Source organism: Emys orbicularis, chromosome 8 (genome assembly GCF_028017835.1).
Source record: "Emys orbicularis isolate rEmyOrb1 chromosome 8, rEmyOrb1.hap1, whole genome shotgun sequence".
NCBI classification, from domain to species: domain Eukaryota; kingdom Metazoa; phylum Chordata; order Testudines; family Emydidae; genus Emys; species Emys orbicularis.
The window spans coordinates 89,019,479-89,043,423 of NC_088690.1; the positions used below are offsets into that span (position 1 = coordinate 89,019,479).

General features: G+C 38.6%; 1 protein-coding gene across 6 annotated transcripts in view; it reads right to left on the reverse strand.

Moving 5' to 3' along the window:
• Positions 1-348: 348 nt before the first annotated feature.
• GABRG2 (gamma-aminobutyric acid type A receptor subunit gamma2) overlaps positions 349-23,945 on the reverse strand; it is an 87,861-nt gene continuing 64,264 nt past the window's right edge. For 2 of the 6 annotated variants that reach the window (XM_065410200.1, XM_065410202.1), the window contains exons 7-10: positions 7,499-7,651; positions 4,353-4,558; positions 2,120-2,143; positions 349-624 (exon numbers count right to left, since the gene is read on the reverse strand). In XM_065410200.1, coding sequence (XP_065266272.1) covers positions 349-624; positions 2,120-2,143; positions 4,353-4,558; positions 7,499-7,651 — 659 coding nt within the window. Of the gene's footprint in view, positions 625-2,119; positions 2,144-3,558; positions 3,594-4,343; positions 4,559-7,498; positions 7,652-20,971; positions 21,002-23,945 lie in introns of all 6 variants that reach the window. The other 4 variants (XM_065410205.1, XM_065410203.1, XM_065410206.1 and 1 more) reach the window with 4 other exon arrangements.

Here is a 23,945-nt window from a genome sequence, read left to right on the forward strand (position 1 = left end):
GATTGAAATGACAATATCCAATCATTACTGAAAGTTGGCATGTTTCCCTCCCTTTTCCCCAATACTGCTCTATTTGTTTCTATTCCAGCTGGGAGAGCTGCATGTTACCTGTTTTATTTTTTGTTTCAAATCACTTAAACATATTGAATGGAATCATTTAAATCACAATAATTATATGATAGTTTTAGATGAACAATATGATATGGTTGATATTTACTGGGTTATGGCACTAGAGAATTCAGACCACTATAAAGCGTGTCATAAATACTTTAAGTGGACTTCAAAAGGAAACCATCTCTCTAAGAAATTCAGTGAGTAAGGCTCATATCACCTATTTCCTTTCTGATTTTAAAGGTAAAGGTAGGATACCCAGTACACCAGGTTAAACAAACAGAAGGCAGTTGGAAAGAAGATGCGGGCATAGGAGTCCATTTTGGCAACGCGGATGTGTATTCTTCCATGCCGCCACGCCCCTGTTCGGCAATCCTCAAAGCAGCAGAAAAAGCTGGCACAGTCCTTGCCATCGAGACACTCATACCCATACTCTTCATCCCTTTCTTGGAGGTGTGTGGCATTGTTCATTTGAATAGTAGCTGATCTTGGTCGGATATCAATTGTAGGTGCCTGTGATGAATGAGGGACAAAATATGGGAGCAGGAACAAAGAGATTGTTACAATCTTCGTAACAAAACTTGATTTAGACTAATGGTCAGTCTATGCAAATAGGGGTAAATAGGGATAAATAGGGACTTGCTAAAGTATAAGGAGCTCTAATAGTAAATCCTTAATTTTAAATTATTAAAAGAATATTTGCATATATATAGCTTAAATTCTGAGATAAGCAATGCAGATTAATATTACATATTAATAAATATGAGTAGGTAGGTTTAGTGCCAAATAAATTAAACTTTAGAGGTTAAAGGAAACATTCAGGAATGCAAGTTAATGGCAATTTGGATTGCTTTTGCCTTTTATATTTTAAGTAGTTGCATGACATATGAAGACAATTATTGGTGTTGCACATGAAAGGAATTGCAGTAATCAACTGGAAATGCAGGATTTTCTTTAATAAAAGTGTGTCCATGGTTAGGCATTGGCAAATATCTGTAATTTGCTGAAAAGAGCGAAGAGAATGTTAAATGAATCTTCTGAATCAAGAGGTTTGAACAGTCTCCAATAGTTTGCTTTTATTAATCCATACAGCTCAGCATCTACCATTGTTCACCATCTAGAAGCCTCTACATGTCCAACACTGTATACAGTAGCTGTACATGTATGTACATTTGCTATAAGTTGAATTAATTAGGCATTTTCAACTATTTTGAGCAATTGGTGAACATAGCATTGCATAACGCATGCCATCCAAACTTTTGGCTGACACCTGGCCATTTTTTTTTTTATGATTCTAGAAAATTACGACAGGTCAATTTCCACAGAATATGTCAATTCTATTCGCTTCAGCTTAGACCTTCTTAATTTCCCCCCCCTGGAACTCAATCTCTGCATTTCTGAATGAAGATCAGAGTCAGATGTAGTATACAGCTATCTATATTTGCTATTTTGGATAACAACAGCATGTGGATCCAGTGACAGTATTAGAAAATGTATGCATTTAAAACCCTTTCAAAACTCTGACATTAGGCATAAGAACACCATAGGGGTAATTAATGATGGCAGTGAATTTTGAACAGCTCATCATTAGAAGAGATTTTGGTTTTGTTTATTTAAATTAGATCACAAAAGTTAAAGGGGGTCAGAGTTGAGTTCTAAAAGGGTGCATTACTGGTGCTTAGTGTGGCTGGTGGTATTGGATCCCATGGGTAATTGATAAAGAGAGCAATACAGATGCTTTAAACACATTAGGCTCTCTTAACTCATGCGATCCAAAAATGTTGGGCTCTCTTGAACTTCAAGTTCAAAACCGTAAGTGAGTCAGGGTTCGGGCTGCTGAATCAACTCTACAAATTTGTTTAGAAATCTGTAGCCATTCTACTTATTTAGGATGTTGCCCTGAGTAGAATGCTTAAATGTCTAATTAAAAAGGAATAATCTCATTTAAGCTCTAATAGTTAAATTCAGCAGTCGCATGCAGTAAATTTCCATTCCAAAAACTTTATACCTTGAAGGAAAACATCCGAAGAAGCTTTTGTTTTGTAGACAGAAAAGAGAATCAGAATTTTTAAAAATAAAGAAAGAAAGAAGAGGAAGAAAGAGACAAAAATAATATAAATTAAAGATACTTTTTAAAAATGTAGTAAGTAAAAAAATAAATAAATTATAAACAGGAAAGGGGGACAGCCTTTTAAATAAGAAACTCTGTTATAATACGGATGAGAAAATATTTCTCTCGTCTCGGTAACATGTAATTAAAGTGGACAAAGCCACAAAATAGAGAACCTGGTTTCAATCTTTTCATTGTTCAGGGGAATTAAGAGCTGTCATTTGGGTCATCCCATTTTACAATTAGGGGCTATCTGCAAAGTTTGGATTTACATTTGGGGCCAAAGTCTCTGCTACTGGAAATTGGCCCTTCAATTCTCCACCCTAATGTTCAGGGTTTCTTTGAGCCTTGATTTAATATCAGGCCCATCCCTACTTCTGATTTAAGGAAAGAAAACCTAATCTTCTATTGGACTGTAGAAAACAGTTGTAAATGTCTCCAGGTGCCCACAAACCTTTACTGTTTACATGACTTCTTCATTTGGTTATTTATCCAGCACAAACAAATTCATGTTTTGTTTTGTTCTTTTTGGTATATCAGCAGATCATTGACAAGCTTTTAAGGAATGAAGTTATAACAAAATTATTTACAATAAGATAAAACTGTGCATTTCAGTGAGAAAATATGTTATTCTTTATTTGCTGTCCTGTGTATTTGCTCTCCTATGCACTATAAGTGCCTAAAGGATTTAAGTGATCAAGTCCAATTGACTTAGGTACATTTGAAAATGTCCCTTAGGTACATTTGAAAATCTCCATTGGTGTACTCCACGTACTATGAGTGTGTGTAGAGGAAATGCAGAGGAGAAACTTCAAATGCATTTTCTTTCTTTTTATATTTTGTCTCTTTTGGTTCCCTCTCTCCCACACACACTTAGATTCTGTTGTTCTAGAACAGGGGTAGGCAACCTATGGCACGCATGCCAAAGGTGGCATGCGAGCTGATTTTCAGTGGCACTCAAACTGCCTGGGTCCTGGCCACTGGTCCGGGGGGGCTTGGCATTTTAATTTAATTTTAAATGAAGCTTCTTAAACATTTTAAAAACCTTGTTTACTTTACATACAACAATAGTTTAATTATATATTATAGACTTCTAGAAAGAGACCTTCTAAAAATGTTAAAATGTATTACTGGCATGCAAAACCTTAAATTAGAGTGAATAAATAAAGACTCGGCACACCACTTCTGAAAGGTTGCTGACCCCTGCTCTAGAAGAACAGAGTTTTGCTTCAGCATAGAAGGGTAAGGTACCAACCTCACTGAAACCAAATAGTCTGCAAATACTGCACTGACAACAGGGGATTTCCAATGGCCTTCACTGCAGCTGTTCTAAAGGCTGTTATCATATATTTGTTACTGCTATCAGGTAACGCTACAAGTGTTAATAGAATCACATTCTGAGGTAAGAAATAAAAAAAGGGATTCAGGAGAGAGGGTACAGTAAGGAAAATAAAACAAGGAAAGAATGGAAAGGAAAGAGAGACAGGGATTTGCAAGAAATACATTTTGTGCTTTGAAAATAAAAATTAAACACTCAAGTGCTCTGTATTCTTCGCTTTGCCTTTGTCATTCCCCAGGAAATAATGGTACATAAACAGGTATTTTTCCCTACATGAATGAATCTAACGGAAGAAATTCCCATTGTGACCAGAAGTTTTGATAATTATGCAACAAGCTGGGGACAGCAATAAAAAGTAGAATAGCTGAATTTTTAAATCTGTCTTGTGCAGTAAAGAAAAGATAATTATTTCAGTGTAGAAACAGGAAGTCACTGTATATGGGTCACAAGATATGGGCAGAGCTAAGACAGAGAAATTGATTCTCATATCAGTGACTCTATTTACCATAATATGAAAGCACGGTTTTGGTAATAGTTGTATCTTTCAGAACACTTTGGTTAGATGGAGCCTGCCACTAAGAAATCAATCTCTAGGCTCCCAGACAACTGTAATATATTCATTCCCCATGGCTGACTGAGTTTGTATTCCCATTTACGTCTGTGAACGGTTTACAGCTATAGCACAGTATAACGAAAAGACAAACACAAAGTAGGATTTAAATGCTCTCTCAGAAAACATAATTGAGATTTATATAGGGAAGTTTTCAGTCTTGATAGTAAAACAATACATACTGGGTTTTTCTTCTTTTTGTCTTTATCCTTGCTTGGCTTTCTGTTGCTGACAAAGTAGTGCAGGGTCCCATACTCCACCAGTGCAGAAAAAACAAAAATAAAACAAACTGACACGAAAAGATCCATTGCTGTCACATAAGAGACCTTGGGAAGAGATTTACGAGCAATTGTACTGAGGGTGGTCATTGTCAGGACAGTTGTAATACCTGGTAAGGAGACAGAATTGAACAAAAGAAATGTTACTATTTGAGGTGACAAAGTAATTCTATCACTTGCCACATGCTGACTGGTTTTGAAGGATGGCCTGGAGTCCTGACATACAGTGCGAGTGTTAAAAAGGAGCATGCTAAGCACTGAGGGACTTGTGTATTCAGTGAGAGACTCCAGGCAGTCACAGGAAATATGAATTACAATGCATTGTTTCCTACAATGGGACTCGCATGCTGTAGCACCTGAAGAATATTAGGAAAAAAGATAACTTTTCAGCAGAGGTAGCCAAACTCAACTGAGAAAAAAAGATCATCCTCAACAACTTTGTCCTTCCTTAGAACTGAACTTTTTGAAGGTTCTTTACTGTTGAAATAAGTTTCCTTCATTTTCAGTTTCTGGGCAGTGCTGAAATACCCAAAGAAAAGTATTTGCAGCTATGACAAGAGGTGGAAATGCCTAAAATCTCTCAAGGAAGGATTATGAAAAAAAAGGGGGGCTAGAATCTTAAATGTCAACAAAAAGCCAAGACCTATATTTAACGTCTCATATGAATATCTCATATGAATGAGTTTGATGTTCATTAAATGAAGGATTAAGGATGCAATCCAAAGCCCATTGATAGTGGAAAAACTCCTGCTGATTTCATTGGGGTTTGCCTCTGTTCTTCATAGCAGTCAAATATGTGGGGAAACTTGCACCTCACTATCCACACTATAATTCTGACAATTCACCTTAATTGTAACTAATCCATTGTCTGTGGGACTATCCTATAATTTTAAAGTTTTGGATGCAAAATCAGAATTTCTATAGGGCCTCATCCAGAGAATCCCATAGACTATGATGGGCTTTGGATCAGGCCCATAAAGATTTAACAGAAAAAACCCCCCACAATTTAATCCAGATTTGTGCTTTTAAGGATTGAAAATACAAACAAATTGTTAGGAGAGATAAGGGAAATTACCATTTTTCCCTAATTACAAAACCCCTAATAATAATAATAATAATTAATAATAATAAATGTCGGCTTGAGCTTTCACACCTGCCTACATTCTTATATTTTGAGTTTACATTATGAATACCTATATACTTTGAGTACAGAAAACTGCTCATCCACACACAAGAACTGAAAGCCAGCATTGATCACCAAATAGAGACTGAACTTGTATGTATGTGAAGTGACTTCTCCTGTATAATGTTGAAGGTGAACATCACTGATGGTTTCCCACCGTTGAAATAGCCCCAAACCCACATACAAAATGACAGAAACTCTGCTGATCCTTGTATGACACTAAGAACATCGGTATTCACACCCTTCACATGATTGAAATAAACTTTGTACAAAATATGTCTTGTAAGGTATCATAAGAAAACTAATAACTCACAGATCATTAATGTTCTTCTGTGATGTATGTATGTGGTGGGGTATTAAGAGTTCTGGATGTATGTATGCTAGAATTATGACTAAAGTGTGTAATCCTGGAAGGTCAGGGGGAGTTGTTAAACAGGTCTATGTCCTATTGTTGATATATTTGTTTTGTGTTGTAAAAACAAAACAAAACACAACTCTGTGCTGTGTTTAATTGGAAGGGTGTACTTACCATAGGTAAGTTAATAAGTTGTGATGTGCTTTTGGGTCATTAGAGGAAAAAAATGAACCTTATTATTTCTCTGAACTGTCTCCGAGAGGGTTGGACATTGCAGAGAACACAGTTCTGGGAAAATTTGGGACTGGGAGTGTGTTGGGGTCACCTTGCTGGTTGTAACCAAAGCGGGTGGAAGCCTGACTGGGGCTGCAGACAGGCTGCTGTAGTCAGAGCTGCTGAACCAGGCCTGTATAGAATATGGACACTCATGGTGTGATCTGCATGTTGGTAGTTTGGCTAAACACATCCCAAGCTGGGAGCTCCAGCAGCAAAGCATTGTAAAGCACCCAGGGTTGCAGGGCAAGTGGTGACACAATCCCTCACTGGTCTGGATTGTCCCACTCCCACCCTTGAACCCCATCACACCCTTTGGTAGGGAATGACTGGCACAAAACCAAGATCCAGCATATTTGCAACAGGGAGTTTCCTTCTAACAGGGGAATTCTCTGCTGCCCATTTGTGGTCAATTTCTAGTCCCTTTAAGCCTCCTGAGTGGTGCAAATAGGCTAGTTCTCAATAGAGACTCTGGTCCATGTTGTACATCTCAAAAATAATTGAATTCACTTACTGATCTTGTACACATACAACATTATTTTAAAATGCTCTGTCCTGGAAGTCCTTGATAATCCAGTTCCGAGTCTCCATTGGAAAGATCTTTGCAATCGTGTTGGCTAACCCGTATTGTGTTTTTGTGCAGAACTGAAAATTAGGTTGGCAAATCTAAAGACATTTTTACTTATCAGAACTCAAATCCAGGTCTCTGAAAGTGAAAAGTGGGTGGCCTTAATTTTATCATCTAGCCACATAATTTTACTTTGCATTTTTAGTGCCATCAACTGTTTCTCAGAAACAAGTTATATTTATCCTACCCTTAGTTTATCAATCAGCCCATTCATATAGAAATTGCTAATTGTAACTAATTGCATGTGAGACTTTTGGGACAACATATGATAGGAACTCTGATGACATCTCAAAATTCATTTGCTTTATAGTTGAGAGGACTCTGTTCCTATGAAGTTTCCCTCCTAACTTTTGCCAGATCCAGAGGTTTGGAGATTCTTAGAAGGCTGGTTTGAATTTTTGGGGTGTTTACTTGAAAGAAACCCAGACTTGGGCCTTTTGAAGTTTGCCCATCACTAGTATAAAATCATGTGATAAAAACTGCCATGAAATATTCCAGGTACATTTCAGAAATGCACATATTCACATGCCTGAATGTGAATATGCTCCTATACTGGAGCTCTGGTAGATACATAGATCATATCATACATGCTGGAAGACACGGCAACTCACCCAGAGAGGTTCTGGCTGGAACTGCATCCTTGTTAATCCAGAAAGAGACCCAGGACAGCACTACAATGAGTGTGCAGGGGATGTAGGTCTGAATAGTGAAATAACCCATTCTTCTGCTCAGGTCAAAGTAAACTGACATGACTACGTAGTCCCCTGTAAAACAAAGGTATACATAGAATAGCATTTAAAAAACCCTTTAGATTTACCATCTGTTACCTAAGTATATACATACCGAGTTGTGTTCAGCATGTTTGGATAGGTGTTCTAGACACAGGCACACACACATATTCTGTAGAGCTGTGTAAACCTGGCTGAGATTGATTTCCTCCTGTTCTTTATTAAATGAACCCTGTTCACTTCCATGTTATGGATGGAAACATCCCCCATGGTCCCACATGTATGATGTACTCCAACCTTCAAGAGGAACAACTGTCTACACAGCACAAGGTGCTCCCTCCCCTACTGTCTTATTCCCCTCAACCTGCTCTCCTTTCAGCTGGATTTATTGACCAATCTGCAAATCCCTAGCATAATGCTCCATGTATCCTAGCACCTGTCTCACTAGTAGTACAGCATGTCTCCAATCACTGTATTCTGCTGATCAAAGTGTTCATGCTCTCAGTTGTGCTTCAGAGTGCTTCTCACACCTATTCTGGGAAATCCTTGGTGCAAAAGATTTGGTGGGAGAAGCTGGCCCCAGGCCCACCAAAGGCTCCATTCCAATTTGTGGAAGTCTCTGTTAAAGCCCCGGACTAGAATAGCAGGGAGGATTGTAAATCTATATTGAGGTACATTTGCAGAGCTGTAGGAGGGAAGGTCGACCAAAACTTACTCTTGCTCAAGTCAGCGTAGTTAGTTGTTCATTTAGAATACAAAATTTACAGGCATATTAAAATTAAAACCTGTACTTAATCTTCACTAGAATAATCCCTAATAAACTCTAAACATGAAAGAATTTAGATGTAGCCTTTCCAGGACCGGTGCTTTTTCCAATAGAAATGTCTCCATCCTAGCCATTCCTCACTGCCCATACTAACCATATTGACTATAACTGTTATTATAGTCTTTATCAACTAAAGCAAAAGAAACCTCCTTACTACCATTAGAATACTGACAAACTAATATAATATATATCTGGTATATACTGAGGAGTCCGAGCAAAATGCTAAGGATCTTTTTTTATTACTTTACCCTAATTCTCATATCATTTAATGGACAGGTTACAGTTAAATATTTAAAACATACATGGTTAAAGAGAGCTATAAAATCAAAACCCATACAATTGCAATATCAATGATTCTTATCTCCTGTGAGTCTAATTGGCCACTTTGTTTTTTTGTTTTTTTTTGTCAGTTTGAATTTCTGTATTGATTCACTTTAACATATGCTATTAACAGCCCTGGCATTTCTAAAATGGGTTATCTCTCTGCCATGCTATGGTAGAGATTACACTATGTATTAGTTGCTGTATTTCAAAGGAAACATCCTTTAAGAGGAAGCTCTTTTCATGTTTAAAGTTTTTTTTTTTTTTTAATGAGGCTAAAATCAGCAGAGGAACAAGAGGTAAAACAAAGACCAAAAAGTCTGACAAGGAACGGATACAAAACACTGGTTCATGATAGAACTAACAGAAAACCGGTTTTCAATGTGCCTAGATAACTCATCAGAATATTAGAGTTCAAAGTCACATCCAAGGACATACATAGATTGTAGACCCCATGAATGTTGAAAATTGTATTTATATTATATAAAATTACAACAGTCCACTGCAGGGTTTCTTGCTTCTTTCTCTGAAATTGCTGGTCTTGATCCAGTATGTTGGAATGGATGGACTTGTATGTAACTAATTATTAACCCCACATTTTATTCTAGTTTAGGACTGATCTCTTTTGGCCCAGAGCTCCAGGACCTGTAGCACTCTCAACTCCAAGCACTTTTTACTCATAAGAATAGGAAATGGCATGGCTAACTCATGCCAATACCTTTTTTTTTTTTTTTTTTGTAGACCTTCTAGGACAAAATCCAGACCTCAGAATCCATCCTGACAAGATGGGCAGATTAACTTCAACTACCCAGGTAGCATAACTGCTGTGAAGTCCCTGTGCAAAGCATATTCAATAGGACTTTATGCAACATGCCCCCGACTCTCACCCCTTGCCCCAACTTACAGGGTGGGGAAGGGAGGAATGACAGGAGAATATACTGTTACCTATATATCCCCAGCTTGCCCAGGTCCTACCCTGTGTGAGACCCCCTATACAGCCATCCACATCCAGTCTTCTATTGTGGTACTGTCTGGGAGCTATGAGGCAGGGGCTTTGTTTGTTCCTTAAGGCAAATATAAATTATTACTTTGTTATTAATTAATTATTATTATTATTATTATTATTTTATTATATAGTACATTTAATGGACACATTTTCTTATTTCTTTATTTCTTATTTCTCCCCTACCCCCAAAAAAAGTATATAAGGAAACTCTCAAGAAGTTAATAAACTAGTAAAGGTCTTGACCCACTGAGCACCATTTAAACATACCTTGGATTCTCACTCTGATTTCACCATGTTCCTCTCTATGAACAATTTATTTCCATGGAAACATGAGTTCCCTTTCATCTGGCACTTGCTATACACACTGGGGACACTCCAGGGCAGGGGTGGCCAACCTGTGGCTCTGGAGCCATATGCGGCTCTTCAGAAGTTAATATGTGGCTCCTTGTATAGGCACCGATTCCGGGGCTGGAGTTACAGGCGCCAACTTCCCAATGTGCTGGGGGGTGCTCACTGCTCAACCCCTGGCTCTGCCACAGGCCCTGTTGCCTATTTGTAAAATGAGGATAATACTTCCTTACCTCACAGTGGTGTTGTGAAGATGAAAGCCATTAATGATCACACACTACAGTTGGTGGTGATGGTTTATATATGTAGCTAGTTAGGGAGACCCTCTGCTGTATATTTATATAGGACCAAGCTTTGTGACATATAGACAACGAAGTGTTCTTTGCACTGTAAAGATATCCGTAGTATCAAGGATCACTTGTAATAGCAGCCACTGTAACCCCACAATGCTAAAGTGCTCTGTTTGAGACGATAGGCTTGTTGCGCCTCTCACATCATTTTCACACTAATATATCACTCTATTGACTCCTCTGGAGTTATTCTTTATTTCCACATGTGTAAAAGTGTGAGAGGAGGACCGTGCAAGGTATCTTAGCAATCAAAAATAATGTCAACACTTCATCAAAAATCCCACCTGACTCCCAGCCCAGTGTTCTACCCATTATATTCCATATATAATTCCATAAATTAAATATATATTTGCCTATTTTTTCTTGAACAAGGAGTGACATTGTACATACTGATAAAGAGAGCCCAAACTGTGCAAACGTATACATTGCAACTAAAATATTTCTCAGTGAAAACTCTGGGATAATTGGTACCATAGCATGAAAAAGAAAATAACTGTTCACTTGAAGTCTTTGAAAGAAGATAGCCTATCTTATGCTAACGATATTTATAAGCAGTTTCTTGATGAATATTTATTGGCAGTTGTTAAAAGCCAGGATGCAGTCATTTGGGATATTCCTAAGACAACCATATTTGCACCCATCTATGAACACTCGACAACATATCTTATAAACATACCAAATGCTAATTCACTTCAATTATTTTAATAAGTAGCTCTCAGATTTCGGGCAATAAAATTATGCTTGCCTTTTGTTCAACCCTAGATCCAAAGTGCAGGGTAATTACATATCTGTGTTGAAAGTGTAGTCAAAGGTAACAATAAAATATTCTTTTTATGCAGCTTCTTTCAGAGTACCATATTATTGTGACACTATAAGGGCCATTAATTAGCCTTCCTCACTGTTAGCTATACATTGTATCCCCATTTCAGAAGAAATTCTTCAAATGCTACCTGCAAACTCCCCTTTCACAATTGTCTCATTTTCCATCAAGCATATGTTTGGCTTTATTTTTAGGTTTCCAAAGTACACCTGGAAGATTCTCTCTCAGCACAGGTGTATGATATGAAAAATAATTGCACAACTTGCAGATATCCAGCTATCCAGATTTCTAATGTTTCTCTCCCCACACCCCTTTTATTTGAAACTGAAGCCAAAGGAAAAAATAAACATGATTTAAAAGTATGGAAACATGGAGACATAGATAGGAATAACATTTTATTTCAAATTAAAAAGAACAAAAGAATGTATGATTTAGACTGTGTGGAGAATCCCATCTTTTTCAATTAGTATGGACTATAAATGCTAAAAGCTAATCACTAGGAAATATTTCTGTAAGAATACATGTTTTTGACCATAGGAGGGCACTGTCGCCTCAGAAAGGAAACCGGCAAAGACCATAAGTCTGTCAATGGAAAACAGAATCTTAAAGTTATCAATGACTGCTCCTTAAAATGATTTGCATAAACACAGCAATGGCATGATGCATTCTGTAAGTATATTGACATGGATGCTCCTCCAAAAGAATGTACTACAGTTCTAAGACAACCCAAATCCTATGTGATAGAAATGTTACTAAAGTAACGGTGCCATCATAATATCAGTAATTGAATATAAACTCCATGTAAATTGTTAATGGGAAAATTGTTGTCCTGTGATGGCAGACCTTACCTTCATTTTCCCCATAAATAACTAAATTAATGGGCAATAGGTCCATCAATAGTCCTTAGCCAAGATGATCAGGGACATCCCATGCTCCAGTTGTCCCTAAACCTCCAACTGTCAGAAGCAAGAGGACAGGGAACTGATCACTCAAAATTGCTCTGTTCTGTTCATTCCCTCTGAAGCCTCTGGCATTGGCCACTGTCAGACGACAGGATTCTGGGCTAGATGGACAATTGATCTGATCCAGTATGGCCATTCTTATGATCTTAATATATACATTCTTGATCTGTCTCTTTTACTGTTAACACTACCAAAAGAATCTACTTCCAGCATACAAAAATTCCATTTCATACAGGGTTTAAAGAATTAACTGATTAGGCAAAATACTGGGGTTTAATGGAAAAGGTATATTTTGTTATTTTTAAGATATATTATATGAAAATACCTTCACTATATGAAGGGGTTGGCTTTCATGAATATAGCCTTTCAATTAGAAGTGATAGTTATACTACCTTAATCAAAGCAATCCTGGGCATCACTCTGAATAAAACTTTTAGCCAAGGTAAATAAACAAGTGTTAAGTGACTACAAAGGTCCCTTAATACAGGGTGAGCTTGGAGCACAATTTAAAAGGCTATGGATCCCCAGCCGTGGACCAGGACCCCCACTGTGTTAGGTGCTGTACAAACACCAAAGAAAAAGAAAGCTCCTACCCCCAGGAGCTTACAAGGTAAGCAAAAGACGTGTGTAGACTTCAGTAGGTGGAGAAATTGGAGTGTAAACTCTTTGGGACATGGATTCTCCATTTTTCTCAGTGTTGGTGCAGGGCCTTATGTAATCAGACTGGGGTTTTCAAAGGCATTGAAGGGAGTTAGCTGCCCAAATCCCATTGAATTCCAATGCGAGTTGGGTGCAAATCTCCCATAGGTTCTTGAAAATCCTATATTAGTGCCATTGTACTGACTGGAAAAGTTTGGTGCCATTGTGATATAAATATTCAATATTATAACTGACATTTATTGGGAAAGATTGTGGAGGAAATGCAAATTTCCCCCTTCTCTCTGGAGTCAGTATGCCAGATTGCCACTTCCAACTCATTGGGAAGTAGCAGGAACATCACAGCTGCTACAACATCCCTTCTCACAGGAACAGGTAGGGTGGGGTGCAGCCTTGATTCCACCATCCCAACATACCTTGAAGCATAACTACACTGGTGCATGGGGGAGTGTCTGCTGTGCTAGACATAGGCTCAGTGCAGTTTGTACCTTCTCTAGAGCACTGGGAAAACTGGGAGGGAAACTGTGTCTCCTTAAGTCATAATATCCACTCTCTCCCAAGCTGTTCCAGGGTCAATGCAACAATGTGCTGCCCCTTGTTACGGGCTAGATTGCAAAGTGCCAGTCTAACCCATTATTACTAATGACATAAATCCGGTAAGATCTGATCCATCTGCCTGATGTTTCTTCACTTCATTATTAATTATTACATTTAAAAAAAAATTGAAAACCAGAGACTCTCTTACTTATTTCCCAAGACCTATATATGGTTTTCTGCAGGAGTTTGCTATATTTATGAGTTAGCTTGTGGGAACTCCATAGTTAAGGTACTACTGAAAAATGCAGTTAGAGAGACATCTTACTCTATGGTGGTTTTGCAAGAAAAACAAAATAGCTATTTTCCAAACTCACACAATTTACGAAAGGGATGCAGATTTAATATCTGTGAAAAATGTAAACGATTCCACTAAATAAGTTAAAGTTTAGAAGCTGTTCAAAATGACCCATTTCTGATTTTTATAAGTTTTATAAAGTTCTTAGGGTCCGTCTAGTTTAATACCTTTAAAGAGGTGAAGTGTCAAATTTACCATGTGAAGAGATATTGATAGTATCTTGTCTAATTCAGCATGGTTTTGTTTGCATTTTTCACCATAACTTCTTTCATTTCTGCCAAAGCATTTGATGATAAATGCACATGATGATGGATGGATTTTAATATAAATGGGACAGTGAAGCTACAATGAAGGTGATATATAATGCATTTAACCAGGGCCACTGTCAGGATTTAAAGAGCCCAGGAAAAAGAGCCCACCAGCTGTTCCATCCACACCCCACCACCAAGTGGTAGACCCTACCATCAACCCTACAGCCTCATCCTCCCCTCACTTTTGTTTCTGTCCCTCACAATGATTTTAATTCTGCCCCTCAGTCAAAAATGACTATTTTACTTACTATTTCCAGGCTTCATTGTATTTGTTCATTCATTTTTCAACCACACAAGGACTAAACAGTTTAAAAAAGAATTAAAACATTCATCTGCTGCAACAAAAAAAATAACATTCCATTTCCTTACAGTTGTACAGCTGCCAAACTTCAATAAAAGACCAAACAGATTTCTGGTTTTGGAGAAAACACATTCAACATTAATATCTTGCGGGGGGGAGGGGGGGAGGAATCTGCTGCAGCACTGTAGATAGTTGCTTAAAACAAAACAAAACTCCTCAGAACCTCTGAAATCCTACAACCGAATGTTCAGTATTTGGTGTGTCTGTCTGTTATGTAAGGGACAAGGCAAGCCATGATTATCATTGATGCTGCATGGCATCTGTACTGAGTGAGTTCCATTCCTGTCCATTTCGAAACCATGATTATAGTTTGATTATGTAATGAAGTAAAACAACATTAAGGTTTGCACTGTAGTCGATTTATAGAAGATTATCTCTGGGATTCAGCTATCCACAAGCCTGGTTTTCAATTTACATTCCAAAAGATGAATGAATCCTAATTACCTTCTACAACATGAAGAGAGAGAGAGAGAGGTTGGGGGTGGTGTTTTGTTTTTAAACAAAGTGTGTGTGTGTGTGTGTGTGTGTGTGTGTGTGTGTGTGTGTGTGTGTGTGTGTGTGTGTGACAACAAACACATTCTGATCATGGGAAAAAAACTGGTTTGTGCTTGTGTGTGTAATGACAACCCCAGCAGATGAAACTACTACAAAATTGAAGAATCATATGGCTATCCAAAGAAATGAAATAACTTTACTGCTGGTTCAGTCCGTGGCCACTCATTTCATCTTGGATTTTGATATCTCATTTCATTTCACAGATGGTGTTCCAATATCATTTAGTTTCTAATTATAGGAGGGACCACTGTAATGATGCCAGACAGTAGCTAAATGTCCATCAGTTTCATTAGTGGAACTCTCCCTTCTCCCCTTTGAATCTATGGGAACAAAACTCAACCATAAGAATTCACTGTGGCCTGAAAATTTTGGCACGTTAGGGGGTCTCATTGTGGTGTGTGTTTTAAATAGTCCATATTTGAACACTAAAATTTTGAAGAAATCTTGAATGTGGGTGGCTTTGCATAGTCCAAACTATTTTCAAATGCAATTCTGTCAGTACTTCTTTCCCCGTTTGGGATGTAATTAAAAACAAACTAACTCTTTTATTTTGAAAAGCAGCAAAGCAACTGAGCTGGCATTAGCAAGCACTTTCCAGCAAAAACAGGAGGATTTTTCGTGTGCGGGATTAATGTGCATGTATGGCAGTGGCATTGATGTAATAGATTGTAACCTCTCTAAAAGAACCATTCTGTGTAAATAATCTGCAAATTAAAGAACCTTCTGCTTGCTCTCCCTTTCCCCTTCCCACTACGCTTCAAGGTAGGATGGGAGCTCTGTGTTTCACCTCTGAGCTGTTCAGATTGGTTAGAGTATTTCTTTTCTCATTAACTTCTGGGTCTCAGAGTGATAAATATAATAATGAGGCAAATAACTTAGCAAATTTAAAATAAATGCACATGTATATGACTAACACCTGCAGTTACTGCAGCTAGAATAAAAATAATATGGCCAGATTTTCAAAACAACTCAGCATGTAAAGGGTGGAGTTCTTTTGCAAATCTGGCCATATATGTCACATTGGGTCCTCAGCACTTTTGAAAAACTGGCCCTTATTTAGATGCCTAAATGAAAGCTGTGCTCTGTAAACCTGGCCCTGAGGGTGGGTGCTGAACCTGGCCTTGATTTATTTTCAACATTTTGACCAAAAGAGTTATCATTATAAGTGTGAAAGCTCCAAGAAATAACGCGATTGTGAATTTGCATAAGGAAAAAATATTGTCCGATGATATAACCTTGCACTGATGCAACCTTGCAGCTGTTACAGGGAGGCAACATGGCTGGATGGATTATTGTTGTGGACCTGTATGGATGTTTCAATGTTTATGAATTTATTTACCTATCCGTGGTGCTTTAGATTAGCTACTATGCTAGGATTATGGAACTGCATGGGATGGAATTTGTAAAGATGCTATTAATTTAGTCATGATAAAAACATAACCATTCCTTTGGCTAGATAGTGACAAGGAAAGAAATAACCTAAAATGGTGGATTTTTAAAAAATTGGTTGGGAGGGTGGTGGATGAAGACAAATTTTTAAGAGACCGTATTATGGGGGAGGTTTTGCATTTATGGACTTCCTAGACGAGAATATATTTTCAATAAATATTTGAATGACAAGAGGGAGGGAGTCCACTGCACTGAGGATATGGAGATTATTCTGAGTATAGCAGGATGCTTGGAAGAAGGCATGGAGGTAGGAGTGAAACAAACAGAGCAGGAGAAGACTTTGTACTTCCACAGTGGAAGGGGTCCAGTTGTGTCTAGTTCTTGCATCTGAGAATGGCAAATGGGGAGGCTTCTTCAACATAAATTTCCCCATGCACATCCTTCCTCATTCTTGCCCAAAAACCTCAGGAGAAGGTGCTGTAAAATAAATATAATGCTGATCTCCACAAATCAAATTAGCTAAAGCTTCTGTTCCAACTAACAAACCACTTGCATCTAGTGTCAGCAAAGCTCCCAAAAAACAGCATTACTGTTGAATGAGCAGAATTTTGTGCATGCCATGGAAACTGATGTGACCATTGGTGAGTGGTATAGTTCATAGAATATTGCCTCACGGATTCTCTTTAAAGTCTTTGTGGATTGTCTGTGATATGGCAAAGGTCAGTTTGAAATTCCTCTGAAAGCCTTTCATTCTGGGACAGGAGAGAAATTCAAGGGTAGTGGGCATTAATTTTTCATTTTTATATTTCTAGTTATTTTCAGAGCCAAGAAACAGCATTATATAACCCCCACTGCTGTAATAAAACCAGATTTTTTTTCTGTTTTCCCCTCAACAGGGTGGAGTACATGAAATGCAGGGAAGTCAAGTTCTATAGGAAGGGTACAGATTTTACAGATTCATTCTGTCTGAACCCCTAGCAGGAAGTACCACTAGAACACCAGCATCATGCTTCCACAGAATGCACACAGAAATCACTCGAATAATGGTCTTATAAACAAAGAGCCAGGAAGTTTCTGGGATGCAAGGAGGAACATAAGATGCTTTATTGCTTGAGTTTCAGCATTTTTTTTAAAAAAACAACCTCCATTTCATTTATTTTTGGCTTCCTTTAAATATTTTAAAAGATTGCATCAGTGTTTCACTGGAATTTTTGTTTTAAACCCCCAGGAAACCAATCTAAACTACCAAGAAAAGACTAAAACTTACCCGGGTATGAGATCCTGGAGGGCAAAACATCAAGGAGCAAAAGTATTTCAGATCAAAACCAACTTTCTCCAAAGCTCAGCATGATCAGCTCCCAACTGTCAGGCACTTCAGAGAACCAGGGCAGCTCAGTGATAAAAGGAGATGAATTTCAGCACAAGTACAAGAGCCAAACAAAGCTAGAGAGAGTGAAAAGTGGATTGGTTTCTTGGAGGAAACAATGCCAGACAAATACCGCAAGGAGGCAGTGTGGACTAATGAATAGGTCTCTGGACCAGAGTTTAAGAGTTCTGAGTGCTAGTCCCATCTCTACCACTGACCAGCTCTGTGACGTTGAGCAAGTCACTTCATCTCTCTGTTCCTTTACTGGCCCCATTGTTACTTCAGAATATAAGCTCTTTGGAGGAAGGAGTATCTCTCATTATGTGCTTGTACAGTGCCTGGTAGATTGAGGCCCTAAATTATATGGTATTTTTCACCGAAAAAAGTTTCAGCTGAAAAATTTCGCCCAGCTCTCGTGAGGAGGAGATTGGTTTCCTGGCTGCCAGGACTAAGAGTAAGGGCTGTCTGTACTTTCTGCATTTGCTTGTGTGTCAGCGTTCTAGGGAAATACTCATTAGTGAATTACATCCATTATTGGTATGTGCTGAAGAACTGTGAAGCACCCACTAGGACATCCTTTAAGTGTGTACATTAGTCTTCATTAGACATAGAAATAAGCTCCCATGAGGGAAAGAAAGATAACAAATCACTGTCTAAACAGCTTAGAGGCCGTTAGTTTCTTCTTTCAGAACCTTCCTCAATACAGTTATGTCTAACAACTAAGGCACAGATGCAAGCTTGAATATCAGGTGCAACAATCTTTTCCCTGTTCCAGCGAAAACCAGGTATTTTAATTAACCCATGTCTGCATTTTTGTCTAGAGTCTCACTTGAGCATGCAGAACAAAGGTGTCAGATAAGCATGATAAAGGTGCAGTCACTAAAAAGAAGTTGGCCACACTGATTTTTGTGGATCCTCATCTCCTGGGCATTGCATGTCTTTGTAACAGAAAGACATGATGGAAGGGTCAGGGAGAAAAGGAATGATAATATTTCTACTTCACTCTTAATGATTTAGTGGTTTTCTGGGTAATATCAGAGACCACGAGACTGAAGGAGTGAGCAAAGCAATCGATAATATAGTGGCCTTCAGAATCATTATGTAAGAACTACAGGGCCGGAACCTGGGAGGTTTTGGGCCACTGACACCTCTGCATCACCACAGGAGGATTAGGCTAGGCTCCCTGCTGGGCTCAGCAGGAAGAAGCACCTAACAGGACCTGAGTGGCATTCCCTCACAGCCTACTGATTGGCCGATACCAGTATTTAAACCAGTAAGCCATGAAGTAGAGCTGTCTGAGCAACAACACAGACTTCCTGCCTGTCTCTGCTCCAGACCATGCTTGTGATAGACCCTAGACTTTGGCTTTTGACCCTGGTTTGTCCTCAACTTCACTATTTGACTGCTGTCTGTAACCTGACACCTGACTCTGATCTATTGGTAACCTGATCCTACCTGCCTCCTGAGGCCTGATTCTTAGTTTGCTCTCTTGCCTGTCTCAGACTGTGATCTCCTGGTACCTGACTGGCCTGACTTCTACTGTGACCACTAGGTATGACCACTCACATCCCAGTTGTGACACGTTAAGTGACTTCAGCTATTGGACCCATTGTTAGAGACAAGGAAAATAGCCTAAACTTTCCATATTCTAGCCACATACAGAAGGTTGTCCAATATGTACTGGGGAATGTGGACTTTTTCGAGGTGATCATGTGATTTTTTGACCAACAATTTTACTCTTAGCAACTGTGAAAGTATATGAAAGTTCATAACATGTCACAATAACCTATGACTTTTTGTCTGTCTGAGAATTAACCTTAGAGAATAGGTCAAGTTATTTTCAATAAATAAATGTTGTGAACGGGTGCAAGAAAGCTAGAGAGAAAAAAATAATTAGTCCAAACAAAAATGGCCTATTGATATAAGTCAAGGACTATGGTGACAGCATTCTTAGTAAGCAAGAAAATGTGGGAAAGAAGTTACCTATACCAAGTTTGGCCTTATGGAAATGGATTTACTTGGTGGACAAAATAATGAGGATAAAATATGCCACCCACTTTTACACCTTAAAAACAGACTTTAAAAAAAATCACCTTCTTTCCCCATGTCATCCCCAAACCTGACAGCATTGCAACTCATGTAGACTCTTCTCAGCTTCCTTGACTTCAGGTCAGAAGGAGCAGATCAGGCTAAGGGATTTTCTTTCCAAGAGGAAGGCCAGCTTGCCTTGCTCTTGTTTAAGGACTTTGTTTTCACCTATGAGTGGTGAATATCATCACATCTAGTTCTCGGCCCATCAGTGGGGATATTTAGTTGCCCGCACCACAGAGACACATAAGATCCTGTATTGTTCTCCCTTCCCATATTTTACTGCTTTCTGCCCCTTTCCATCTTTTCTACTAATCCTATCTCTCATTCCCTTGGCTTTTCATCAAATCCTGAAATCCAAGCCTGCCATGTTTAAAGAAAAAGGATCAAACCAAATGATGTCCTTTACCAGAATGTGAACCAAGGTCCAATCAGCAGGTGTCATAGTAAACTTTCCATCCAAAGCATCCACTCATAACCAACTAGTAGTCCAATGTTCCAAAAACATCAGCAAAAGCCATATTTCACCCGTCTTTTTTATCCTGTCTCTCCTCCACCTTTTATCTGTCTGTTTCTTAAAAACAGGATAAATGAATGCCCTCCACACATCAGGACTGAGAGTAAAATTAACATGCTCCTTTTCAACAAAGAAAGGTTATTAATGAAACAAGAAACTTTAATATTTTAATTCCAAAAGGATAAAAACTTTAATTGGGTCCAAATAAAGTACATGTTGCATAATCACCCAACCACAGTTTCAATATAAATGCTGGTTTTCATTTCCTGATTTTTTTCTGTGTGTTTAATCAATGAACTTTCAACTTGGAATGAATGTTTTTGTGTGTTGGCCAAATAACCAAGTAAATCCAAGATCTCTGTAAAAATAAATAAATAAACATAAACCTATCACTATTTAATGTTGGACAGTGCAGCCCATAGAGATAGTGCTTGCTTATATTTATATAGAAATGTGTTGAAATGTAAGTAGGATCAAAAATCTATTTCCTAAAAATAGGCTTGACAATAGTTAAATAGGGCCTGGTAAAATTAGTACAGTAAAGTGGGACAGCTCAGAGGTAAGTTAGAGATAAGTTAGGATATAACCCCAGGTCATGTTGTAAACACGTTCTGGTACTAAGTGGTTTTAACAAATGTTTTTGCATTTTCCTAAACAATAACAATTTACCTATCTATATTGATAGTTATTGATTACCCCCAATACATCATTTCATTTTTTCATGCAAGTACAAGTTAAGCAAATGAGCATCACAATATAACCATAGACTGCACTATTTTATATTAAAGGGTTTTAAAAAAATGTATAATTCATTGAGTCATTCACAGTCCTCCAATAAATTAAATTATCTGTAACTGCCCTGGAGGATCGACGCTTAAAGAATTCAGTTTGGTTTTACTCTTCCTTTTGTAAATTACTAATTGGGAACATGGGCATTGAAAGTTACAATAGAGAAAGAGTTTATAAACACCTTTACCTCTTGGGCATTTAAGAGCACTATCGATACAACATTTCTGGTGCTGTGACTCTAGGCAATGATAAAACTGATCTACTTGCCAAGGAAGGTGCACTAAACAGAGTGCCGCAGGAATTTACATGATCTGATCAGGCATCTCCTGTAAAATTCCAAGTGGGAACATTGACTTGAGGTCAGGGAAAGAAAGCACAAGCTACTTATGATGCCACTGCTTTCACTTCTGCAGGTGGTAGTCTGTTAGACAGAGCTGGTATGACCTTTATCAAAGATGACCCCAAAAAGGATTTGGTCCAGGCCCAACTGAATGATCCAAAGGTATCCATTATGTCCAAGATCCTGTTAAATATCCTATTACAGATAACAATGGGAAACAAAATCCAGCACTGCAAACAATGTAATTTAAAAGTCAGACTTAGCATTAAAAAAACAGACAAAATTAATCAGGACGGTGCCTGGGTCCTGGTGGTGTCACTGAGCAGAGAACTTAGTAGTGGGTAAAGAGCAACAGGAGAGCTGGTAGGAGCCCCCCTGAGGGATCAACCACTCCAGTGAGCTGTCAAAGACAGCTAAACATGAACGACCTCTGTACAGCCAGGGGGAAGCAGGGACTGTACTTCACATGGGGATCTCTGAGACACAATATCTCTCAGGGCTACTTCTGGGCTGATGCAGCTTATGCGTGACTCCTTGCTGAGGGCTGTGTCTAATTTATACCACCTTAAACAACTTTTCAGAATATGTCCTCCTCCAATCCCCAACAAATCTCAGTTATACTCCATGTCTCTTTGCTCACTTCTGTGTTACTGCTGCACTGTGACTGAATACAGTCCTGCTGCAGCAGTCTGTAGCTGTTTGTGACTATCAGCATGAGTTGATCACACCTGAGCAGTTCACCGTATCAGTCTATGAGCTCCACTCTGTCCATTATCTTGGTATATGACTGCAAGTTGTGTGTGTGTGTGTGTGTATATATATATATGCTGGAATTGGGAGAAGAAGGAGACCATGTCCTTTTTATCTGTTTGTACAGCAATGAGCATTTGTCAGTGTTCACATAATAATAATATCAGTGCTGGTGTTCTCTGCTCTTACTCTCACTCCCAATATGCAGCCACGTGCAGTCTGTATAATATGTATCACTGAATTCCACACTGTGTCCTTCCTACAGTCTAGCCAAATGCAGTGGTGCAAGTAGAAATCATTTCTTGCCGGTACTGCACTCATGGGAGGGACCCAAGGAAGGTCACGTGACCTCCCCACGTGATCCTTCATGTGACTCATCCCTGTTCCACCCCCAGCCCAGGCCCCCAAACAGATGCAGTTGTAAAATGATGCTTTAGGCCTCTGGTGCCACCTGTACTTCCAGGTGTCATTGAGGACCCAGCAGCACCCCAAATTGAAAACTTCTTAAATGAAAGAAGGATAGGAAGGACAATCACCCCACTTTCCCTTAACACACGATCAGTGCCTCCCTTATGTCCAAACTAAGCTTCTGCCAGCTTGCCTCTATCTAAGTATTGCTCTCCACCAGTCACTGGGAAAGCAAAAATGCTGCGCCATCTGGATTTGATGGAAAAGAGGCATAGAACTGTGTGTGCCATGTGCATCTTGATAGAACTACAGCCCAAATTGTTTTATTATTTTCCTCAGCATGACATACAGGAGGGGCAATCAAAATCAGCCTGGCAGAACATGCATGAGAACTGTCTCTGGACAGATAAGCAATTGATCAAAATCACATTCTCTGATCTCTTGGGGCCAAATCCTGTTCCCGTTGAAATCAAAAGGAGTTTTGCTATTGAGTTCAATGGGAACAGGCTTTGACATTTGGAGAGGAAAGAACAAAACCACTCAAGCAAGGGCTGTGTTGCTTATACCACAGGTATCAAAGGCTGCTGACTCGTGTGAGAAAATCAGCAGACATCTGATCTTTGTCCATTGCAAGGGAGAATGTATTATTATTATTATTATTATTACTGCTGGTCATAATGCGCCCTCTGCTCATGAGGTTATGTATGTGTCTTGTAGCACTCTTCTGAACACCAGTTGGAAGGAATTTTTTTTTTTCAGTAAGTGTGGACTGATTCTTTTCTCTTAGAAGGTATGTAATTTTTTCAGGTTCACACTGATTAACACAGAAAACAATTGGGGCTGTTAAACTTTCTTCAAATTCCAACTTGAAAATTAAGTTCAGCTATATTTTCCAGTACAGTGATGAAATGGGTGTTTGTATATACAAACATCAACATGCTTAACTACTCACTTTCCCCCCAAATATGTAGTATTTCAGTCTGTTTATATGGAATATGGAAGTTGGGTGAGGAGCCATTTCAGCATATGTATGACTTATTAAAATACAAAGTTTAAGTAGAACTGTATCCCAAACTGCATTATTGTATTGCACCCAAACATTGCATTTCAATGGGAGATTCAACTTCCTTTATAGGAACAGAACAGACTCCTGAAACTCTTACCACAAAAGTGGTCCATAGACATGCAAATAGTAAGAGTTCCAGGAGTTTGTTAGACTAGTTTGGCTGCAAAAAAGAATTCTATATACACTGGGGACAACACCTGATACCTGC